The 11202-nt window shown below is 33.0% G+C and overlaps 1 protein-coding gene across 1 annotated transcript in view; it reads left to right on the top strand.

Moving 5' to 3' along the window:
* LOC145683546 (uncharacterized) overlaps window positions 1–8215 on the top strand; it is a 71953-nt gene extending 63738 nt beyond the window's left edge. The window contains exon 2 of the mRNA XM_081754898.1: window positions 8192–8215. Within this exon, the coding sequence (XP_081611024.1) occupies window positions 8192–8198 (7 nt within the window). The 3' untranslated portion in view covers window positions 8199–8215. The remainder of the gene's footprint in view (window positions 1–8191) is intronic.
* Window positions 8216–11202: the final 2987 nt, after the last annotated feature.

Consider the following 11202-nt stretch of genomic DNA (forward strand, 5'->3'; position numbering starts at 1 on the left):
ACTATCTGCAAATTTAACCGATGATGATTTCGTCGTTCTCCTTGCTGGTACAAATAATTTTCCACAATCCCCCACAAATAATCTCCCACAAACAGAAACACTATGTGCCCTCGAATCTACTTTAGCATGTCTGAATAAGAAAAAAATAAACTCGGTTGTGGTCACCGTTCCCTATAGATACGATTTTCCGCATCGTCCAAATGGAACCTTGAATAGGCAAATTTTTGAATTCAATAAAAATGCTGAATGCATAGGTAAAGATTTCAAAAATGTGGAATTTATAAACACCAGTCGTTTTCCAAGGTATCATTTTACACACCATGGATTACATTTAAATAACGCAGGTAAAAATGTACTTTGTCGCATGATACTACATACTGTACAATCAAAGAGGCTTCAAAAAAACTGAATGGTATCGAAATTGAAATTCAGGAATGCAATATTTTTACTCCAGCTGACGGCAAAAATAAAAGTCATTATTTCAATACGAAATTGACCTCTACAAATGATACTATGATTGCGGACAAGGGTATTAATAACCTCACCGGCACTCAAGAAAGGTCAAAAAATCCAAAAACTATTATTCGCGTTGCTAATCCTGAATTCCAATTTCCTAAACAAAAGAATAATAATACTGTCACTCCTTCATATGAGACTCATGTTTCCTCTATAGCACATTATAATGATTCCGATCATTCTTTTATGGCGAAACAAAAGTCCAATAGTGTCTTAACCTCTACTCAACATAGTCAACTAGAGATTTTTCATCAAAATGTACAAGGGCTTAGCTCAACAAAGAAAATTATGCTGGAAATTTTATTTAAAAATATGCAGGAACCTAGTCTAATTTGCTTAACAGAACATTGAAGAAAACAAAATGAACTTGGTATTATTAATATTCCTAATTATAACCTATCTGCAAGTTACTGTAGAACAAATATGAAACAGGGAGGATCCTGTATATTTTCACGATCAGATGTATTAATTAAAAAGGTAACGAAATTTGAAAACCTAAACATAGATAAACATTTTGAGGCATCCATTGTTGAATTATTATCTTATAAGGTAGTAGTTATATGTATATATAGAACCCCAGAGAGTGATGTAAATATTTTTATCAGAAATTTAGAAAATATTCTTTCATATTATGAAACAAAGACGAAGGATGTAGTTGTAGTGGGTGATATAAATATTGATTTTTTAGACCAAAATTCTATTGATGGTCAATTGAAAATATTACTACTTAGCCATAATCTAGAAGCAATAGTTAATGAACCAACGCGAATAACGGAAAATTCACAAACTGCCATCGATCAGGTGATTATAAACAAAAGGAAATTCTATTGCTTCGTTAATGTTTTCAATAGCGGGTTTTCTGATCATCGGGCACAAATAGCCACTGTGAACTCTTACAATGCAAATGTGTTAGTTAATCCACAAAACAAAAAAACTGGCTGTTCAAAAATAATAAAAATGAGAAAAAGAAATTTCAGTGAAGACAATATTTTACAATTTAATAAGTATCTTGAATCCGAGGACTGGTCAAGTGTAATGTCAAAATCATCTTATTCGGTGAACGATAAGTTTAGTATATTTTTCAGTAAATTTAAGCTGATATTTGATCAGTGTTTCCCATACGCAACGTTTACAATCAAGAACAATAAACAAAAGAAATGGGTGACGCAAGGTATAATAGTGAGTAGTAAAAAGATGAAGTCACTAAATCATCTTAGCAAAACTACTAAGGATAATAGTATTAAGATTTACTGTAAAAATTATAAAAACATATATAAAAAGGTAATAAAACAAGCCAAAAAGTCCTATTATAATAATATAATTTCTAATGCAGAAAACAAGACCAAAATGGCCTGGAAAATAATTAAAGAAGAAACAAATCAAAAACCACAACATGTTCAAAATACTGAAATAAAACTCGCGAACGGCAAAAACTGTAAAGACCCTCATGTTATTGTTGAGCTTTTCAACTCTTACTTCAGCAACATAGTTACTAACCTACTTAAATCGCAAACACCATCGAATGATATTAAGAATAACCCTAATCGAATTAATCAAATAAGTAGTTCTTTATTTATAATTCCAACAAATCCTTCGGAAATAATATCAGTAGTAAGGAATTTTAAATACGGATCATCAAGGGGTCCAGATGACATCCCGGAATTTATAATCAAAAGATGTATCCACGCAATTGCACAGCCTCTGTCTCACATAATTAATGACTCATTCTCACAAGGTATATTCCCAGACAGCCTGAAATGGGCCCTTATAAAACCATTACACAAAAAGGGTGACAAAAAGAAATGCGAAAATTACAGACCAATAGCTCTCTCCTCTAAATTTTCGAAAATTATAGAATCCATAATGAAAAATAGATTAATTACGCATTTGGAACGTAACAATGTTTTATCTGACTCGCAACATGGTTTTCTTAAAAATAGATCCACATCTACAGCTGCCCTTCATTTCTTGCAAGAAGTAGTAGACTCAATAGAAAGTAAATCATACCCACTATCTATATTTTGTGACTTAAGTAAAGCTTTCGACTGTGTCAACCATTCGTTACTCTTAAGTAAATTAAATGCATATGGAATAAGGGGTGTTGCTAACCAATGGTTTCAAACTTACCTTACAAATAGACAACAATTTGTAGAGATAAATTTCATTAATGAAGACAACTTGTATATCGAAACTCACAGATCAACACCTTCTCTGGTAAACATAGGAGTTCCTCAAGGATCAGTCTTAGGACCAATATTATTTCTTTTATATGTTAATGATCTACCACTTTATATCACTCATGGTAAGTTATTTCTGTATGCAGATGACACAAATATACTTGTAAAAGGAAGTAATTTAACTGAGCTGCAAAATAATGTAAATATAACAGCAAGAGAGATCGAAACTTGGTTACACCACAACAACTTAATTATTAACACCGAAAAAACCAAATGTTTATATTTTTTCCCAACTAATTCATCACCAATTAAACCTTCGTTTACAATTAATAATAATAATGTGGAATGTGCTTCAAATACTAAATTCTTAGGATTAAACCTAGACGACAAACTTAAATGGAAACATCATATAAACAATTTATGCCAAAATTTATCTTCTATTGTTTATATGGCTTATACACTTTCCTCTGTTCTTAACCTAGACACTTTAATTTCATTATATTATGCGTCATTTTATTCCCGAGTACAGTATGGTATTGCCTTCTGGGGTGTCACTAATGATTTGTTTACAATATTTAGATTACAAAAGAAAATAATCCGTATCATTACACATTCCCATTTTCGTAGTAGTTGTAGAAGTAAATTTCGTGAACTCAGATTGCTTACGATACCGTGTTTGTATATATATGAGGTATTAAAATTAGTGAGAAAAAACATAGATAACTACTTAACGCATGCCGACGTACATGAATATAAAACTAGAAACTGTGATAAATTTGTAATACCGTCACACAGAACAAGTATGTTTGAAAAAACTACATTTTATAGAGGTGCAGTGCTATATAATAAATTACCAAGAGAATTGAAATACATAAAAGATGATATAAAGTTTTTGAGAGAGGTTAAAAATATGCTAATTTGTAAATCTTATTATTCTGTAGATGAGTATATAGGTGAATAATTCTTTATTATTTCTGAAGGCAATAAAACTTAGTACGTAGATATATTTTAACCATTAGATTAAATAACAAATATTTATTTTTTCCTTCTTTTATTGTAAAAAAATTTAGTTTTATATCGTATGCTTATAGTTTATTTGTATGTGTTTATTAACTCTGTATTTAACCAATGTATTATTGTGAAATGACATGTTCTATACCATATGTACAAATTTGTGTACTCTGTATGGTCAAATGAACGCAAATAAATCAAATCAAATCAAAATCAAATCAAATCAAAACGGTCGTGGAATACGGCAGATTTAGAAATCCTAATTTTATGAACATATCCCCTAAAATGTCCGATATCATCAGGGGCATATATAAAAACATCTCTATTTAAATAGCAAGTCCTACATTGCTTGTTTTTGCTTTCTGTCCAGGTCGGGGTTAACGTCAAAGAAATCTTTATTGAAAAGTGTTTTTGTGTATTTTAGACGTTTCTCCGTTTCTTCTTTTGTCTTAAACCGATATGATTTTTTTAAAAAAATCTGGTTCTTCTAGGGCGATAAAAGAGATTTCGTGTCCTTCCTCAAGAGGCCCCACTGATGTGTTCCTTTTTTAGTGACGCTATTGCCGTTGGGATTTGAAATAAAAATTATCATTTTGTTTGCTTCTATTTTCTGATCGAGGGCATTTAACTTATGCTTCTCGCGTAGTACAGGAAACAGTGATACATACAAACATTATTTATCAGCTATTGTTTTCTTTCCTGCTACCTATATATATATATATATATATATATATATATATATATATATATATATATATATATATATGAGAATGAGAAGGTAAAGTTATTTGCTTAGTCACGTATAAACAATTCTGGTCTCTCTGCGATACTAACTGAGTTATAAAAGCTGACAATGTATTTTCTCTGCTTTGAGCTGGTAGGAGTGGCTTCCTCGAACGTTTAAAGAAGGAGATTGCACTCTTGTTTATGCGAACGGTGGTCAATGGTGGAATGCGAACGTAGGAGAAAGTCAATTCCTACAATTATTGGCATTGTCTTGTCAATTGCTCTAAAGTAATGAGTAAGTGTTGTTTCACCTATTTTCAATTTTATCAATGCTATTTGTTTCAAACGAATATTATTTCCTTAAGTTCCTTTTATTATTGTCTGGAATGAAATGAAACTTGTCCCAGGGGGTACGGCGTAGTTTGGCCAGAAGGACACCGTACTTCCTGTATCAATTATCGCATTCTAAGGGCCAGCTTTAGTTTTAATTGTTAAATGCCACCTGTTAATTTCGTCCTCTAATGTAATGTTTTCCCGTCTTTCTGCCAATTATGCTGCTTGTTCTTTTATTACAGGAATTTCGTAATTTTTGCCAGTTTCTCTTTGGTCTCCCCGTTCCGTGTGATTTTGACTGTCGGCCCCCTTGTCAAGGGGCTGCTTTACACGTTTTTTTTACCCTTGTAGCTAACAGATGCACCATGCCTTGCTTCCTACATACTACGCACACCAAAATTTGATCTTCCGTGGGTGTAGACCGCTGATTGTTCTGGGTTGATTCCCGCTTTTTCTTCCCGTTATTATTGTTATTTCTACTTCTGTTTCCCTGATTTTTATGCTTCGGTTGGTTTCTGTAACTCGACTGGGCTATCACCAGCGACAATTCTGTCATCTTATTGGCCAATGTAGAGAGGTCACTTTGTGAAGGATTTTGCTCTTGGTGGGGAAGTCTTAGGTTCCTAACGTGGGGTTTGAAATTCTTGAGGGTTTGGTTAAGAAATCGCCATGGAAGTATTGATTTGTTGTTATGTAGGTATATAGCTGTTCATCGGTTGTTTAACAGGTTGCATTTGCACAGGATAGGTATGATGATATAGGTGAGGTCCGGGATACATTGTCTTTGGTTCGGTTGGTAAGCCATAGGATATTTCTGCGGGTTAAGTATCTAAGTCTGGTCGTATAACATGTGTAATTTTTGTGATAGCTCTGCATGCTCTCCTTTTTTTTAGGAGGTCATTCACAGCTTCTAAACTGTTTAATTTAGTATGTTGCGCTTCTACCGTTGCAAAACTTTCTAATGCTATTTTATTAAGGAAATCCCTTTGCAATCCCAAGGATAAATGGTGGATCTTTTGTTCTTAATTCGCTTCCGGTAGTAACTGCCTTATTGCTCCAAGCATACGTAAAAATTATAAGTCTATTGACTCTTCCCTGTTGTACCTCGAATAATTCCTGTTCTGCTTTATACGATGGTACCTTTGGCCTCCATAATGCTACTAAATTAGATATTAAATTGTCATAGGTCATCGTATCAAATTGATTCTGGTTTTTAAGTTGTAACATGAGATCTAGTGCTGTGTCTTGTAAATATATTGGTAGAATTTCCTTCTTTTTGGCCGGTGATGATGAGTGCATGGTTGCCATATGGTCGAATAGCCTAGAAAATCTGTCCGGATCTTCATGTACGTATCCCGCATATTTCGTTAAATGTGGAATGTTAAAGGATATATTAGATGCACCCTCTGTCATATTCTTGTTATTCTCTTCTGGTCTGTATGTTTGTTTACCTGATGTAGTTTCTGGCATAAATCGCACTTTAAGAAGGTAAGAGAAAAAAGGGGAGAGAAAGAATTTATATATATATATATATATATATATATATATATATATATATATATATATATATATATATATATATATATATATATATATATATATATATGTATTAGCTGAATTTTGATAGTAAAACTTAGTTAAACTGATTCTGATACTGACCTTTTCCCTGTTCAAAAGTTAATAAAAAGAGCGTCAGGTGCCTATCACCACGTAATGATTTTATAAGTAGAGTCAAATGATGTATCGGGTGACTTATCTCCTTCACCAATTTATTATAAAATTTGTTAAATACAAAATGTCTTTGATTACAAAGAGTAAAGTAGTGTATATCTTAATATATCGAGATGAGAAGAAATAGGTGTTTGCACGGTGCCCAAAAAGGCAGTCTCCAAGGCACTTGCCTGTTCTGGTGAATATTGAAGGATAGCCCCCTCAGCTCAAGGCAGCTTCGCGTTGCTTGGTTGTAGAAAGGATCCAAGGTCCAGTGCGACCTCGGGTAAGGATAGGTGTACCCTTAATCCAGTGTTACCTCAGGGCGGTGTAGGTGATTTGATCAGTTGGATAACTGATGCTGGGTCCCTCGGTGATCCCCTTTTATCTGTCCTCTTCGGGTGCTTCCATGAGGTCCGTCTTCTTTCGGCGATCCTCGGTGCCTTTCGTGTCGGTTTTTGTTCTGTTCTTATGTTTGTAATCAATAGCACATGTTGTGTTGCCGTGTACTCTTGTCCTGATGTGAGGATCCTTACAATATATATCCCATGTTCATTTTCTTGCTGAATCACGTGTCTCACTCATACATTATATGTAAATGTTATGCGTATAATGATGTTCGGAAACTAGTAAGTATTCATAAGTTTTACAGCGTCAAATTTTCTTTTTCATTTTGATGAGTCGTTCTCCAGATTATCATATATTTTCCATATATATCTACGTTTCGTGAACTTTAACTTCCGAAGGATATTGCACTGCTTTATACCAAATTAGCATAAAGGAAATTGTCGACCAAATGAAGTTCACATTATTGTAGCTGCAAAAAGCAAAAACTTAAATTATCCCAAAAAAAAATCTCAAAGTATAAAGGATGGCCAAATCACATGATACTGGAAGTGGACAAACAAAGTACTTTGTAATATACTAAAGGGAAGTGCAGAAAACACAACGAAGCTATTGAATTATCAAGATTAACTAAGGAAGCTACTATATTGCACAAATTAAATTTGAAACTTAAATGAATATGTCTCTAACTCTTCTTAGCCAGTCGTTCGAACTGACATAGTCAGCATATAACGAATATTCCTTTAATGTTGAATCAAAACCTCTCCAGAACTTGTTTCACAGTAGCTTTGACTAGACTTTTTCCCACTTGTTTTTAAAAAATGAAATCTGGCGTTATTAGGCAAGTACTCTGAAACTTCAACCAGTCTGTTTTCCGTTATTCTCAAAATGGCCTCTTTCTTTTGACGTGTTTAAGCGATAAGTTCAACAGCATATTTTGTAAACTGACCATTTACATCCACATATATTGTTTGCTTTTGCGAAATTTATCTTTAACGATTTTTCAATATTTGGAACGAAATCCAGTTTTATGACAGAAGTAAATAAATAAGATATATATGTTTCTTTTCTATAGACCTGCTTGATTTTCTATTGTAATTTATATAAAAGAAATATTTCCGCTCTCATAAGCTCTATTATGTAATTCGATAGAATTCATCACATATATTGAGAAATTGTTAAATGTCAATTTTTAAGAAGAGAGAAAGCTTGAAAATTGGAGAAGGAACTGGTACCTTTTAAAAGCAAACTCCTCAGTTGAATCTAAACAGCGATATAATATAAGATAGTGATAATAGTTTTTAACAATTATTTTTTAAAAGCTGGATGACTTTAAATATGATATGTTCTACAATATTATTTTTCTTTTTCAGAGAATAGATTCGATACAACAATGAATATATTGAAAACCAACACAACTCTACTTTTATCCGTCTGTTAAATAATGTCTTCTGTAGTCTACAAAACGATATCTCAACAATAATGTTGAAGCTAAAATCACGCCATAATACTTCTCTCGCAAACAATGTCAATATGTTCAATGTACTGCAAGAGAAACAGTCAACTAAGTTCTCTCCCTTCATCTGAGCAAGTTTACGAATCAACTATTGACATAAAAAAATATCAGTCAATTGCCAAGTTCCTGTAAATATTGAGTATGCCAACTCAAATAATTCAAATTACTAAAGAGCTCGTGTATTACAAGTTGGTATAAGTCACTGTTTTGTATTTTGGATAAACAATGGTCAATCAATCAACAGAGTACTCACAAGTGAACATCTTATATTGATAGTAACATTGTCCAATCAAACAATGCGCATTCGATAGAGAAGTTTAAAAAGTGAGAAATCGAAAGTTTTACGGGCCGACACCCAGAAACACAGGAGATAGACAGAAAAGAAGAATCTAGAATCATATGAAGATATCAATGCAAAAGATACACTGACACAGAAAGAACTTAAAAATGATTAAAGTAATGAAAATTACATGTACACAGCAGTATAGTAAGCAAACATTGTACGCACAGACATGCTCAATAATATCATATGTAATGCAGTGTTACCAACTCAGCTCAAAATAAAGTTTTGTTAAATGGCACGGAACACAAATTATAACATCTTGAAAATCTAATCATGAATAGAACCATACCTGTAAAGTCGTGCTGTACGGTGTTGCCAACGTTTAAATATAAACCTATGTGAATTCCTATATGAAGTTTTGTTTTGTGTTTGATACTATTCTGATTTTCCACTTGGGCACAACTGCTTCGACACTGTGCTTCGTCCCTTATTTTCGTACTTTAGTAATTATATTCTTGTTTGTGGCCTCACATTTTTGTTTTTACTAGTTCCAACCGTGTACTGTATGTTCTCTTCTACATCCAAGATTCATATGGGAATTCATATAGGTATATCCTCAAACTTTCGCAACTTTGTACATCAAGACGTCACAGGTATGGTTCTACTCATAATTAGATTTTCTAGATGTTATAATTTGCGCCATTTAACAAAACTTTATTTTGTGCTCAGCTGGCAACACTGTATTACATATGATATTATTGAGCATGTCTGTGGGTACAATGTTTGCTTACTATACTGTTGTGTAAATGTCATTTTGATTACTTTAATCATTTTTAAGTTCTTTCTGTGTCAGTGTATCTTTTGCATTGATATCTTCACACGATTCTAGATCCTTCTTTTCTATCTATATCCTGTGTTTCAAGGTGTCGGCCCGTAAAACTTTAGATATCTCACTTTTTAAACTTCTCTATCGATTGCGCATTGTTTGATTGGGAAATGCTACTATTAATATAAGACGTTCCCTTGTCAGTCACGTGAAAAATTTATCCTACTGGAACTAAAGAGAAAAACTTTTGATAGTATTGAATGAGTCAAGAAGGAAGAGTTCATATTTAAGTAACTTGTTCCAAAAACTGTGGAAGTTGAAAATCCTAAATGTTGAAATAGTTTTCGTGGTAACATGTAAAAGTCAACCAGACTCTAATAAGTGTGATTATCAAACGTTCTTCATGTATTCTCCATTCGCAGAAAAATCTAGTAATTTAAAAAGCACATTTGATCAAGTTAAAACATCATCATCTAATGTGGAATTATTGTATCAAGATAAGACTGTAAGTGTGAAGAGGTACCCTGTTCTTGTTGTAAAGATTGGAAAAGGTAATAACTATCATGTTATCGAAAAAAGAGACGAAGGTGACATACGGAATGATTTATTTTTCAGAACTATAATAACACAGATGAATTTGACACCTTCATTTATTGAGCAAAATCAAGCTGAAGAAATATTTGAAGCAGTCTTTTCAGAGGCTTATATGACTTCTTTTCTGCTACCTCTCCTACCGGAATGGTACAAAAATGTATAATACATTAGCACAGGGATGCAAATAAACACTCGCCCAAAGCGAGTGGTTTATCGGTGCGGGCAAGTATTTAATATCTTACCGAAGGTAAGTAAATGATTTCTATTGTGGGATGTGGACTAGTAGCGTTTTTATTGGGCTAGAAAAATTTCGTTTCTTATTTGCATCCTTGCATTAGCAGCTTCTACCACCATCCAATAACATTTTTCACACCAAATTCCACTGTTTCACTTCGGTTTCACTTCTTCCTTCCATTCGATAAATATATTTGGTTACTTATTCTGATCTTCTTAATAATTGTAATATACATTGAGAAGTTCGTTCAGGAAAAGTTCCCGAAAACAAAGTACTAGAAAAGATATTGTGGTAACAGTGATGTATATTTTGCAACTAGCCCTGCAGATAGACAACCGAGGAATAAATTTGAGAAGACATTTTTTATTTGTACTGTTGCATTACTTCTAATTTTACGTTCTCTGTATCAAAGTTCAATTTTAAGTTTTTTTTTTTTAATAAAGCCAAAATATTATCCAGCTCCGAATACAAGAGAAGAAATTGCGAATTCAAACCTTCTGGTTGAAGTGTATAAATTGTATTATAATTTGTTAACAGATTCATCATATCCAATAATGAACCAAATTTGCTCACGGACAAAACGAATTGAAGACGGAATAAAATCATTGAAATTACTGACATTCGGGCATGACAGAGTACTGATAGATGTCCGCAGTCTTACGGTAGTTGTATTCAATAAGTATACAAAAGATGATTGTCAACTCTTTCATGTTTCTAGTGACTCCATTACAATAGTGAACTATAGTTAAATTGTGCCAAAAAACTCTCCACATCTCCCGAGAATTAATAAATTAATAAGAAGGTTAATGGAAGCAGGGTTCACAAACAATTGGGTGACTTTATTAATGCAGGAAGGTAAGGGCGTTGAAACTTTACGTGACTTTGAAAAAAATGAAGTTCCATTATGTATTCACCACCTTGAAGTGTCAT

This window comes from Thermobia domestica, chromosome 1 (genome assembly GCF_964235325.1).
Source record: "Thermobia domestica chromosome 1, izTheDome1.hap1.1, whole genome shotgun sequence".
In the NCBI taxonomy this organism is placed as follows: Eukaryota; Metazoa; Arthropoda; class Insecta; order Zygentoma; family Lepismatidae; genus Thermobia; species Thermobia domestica.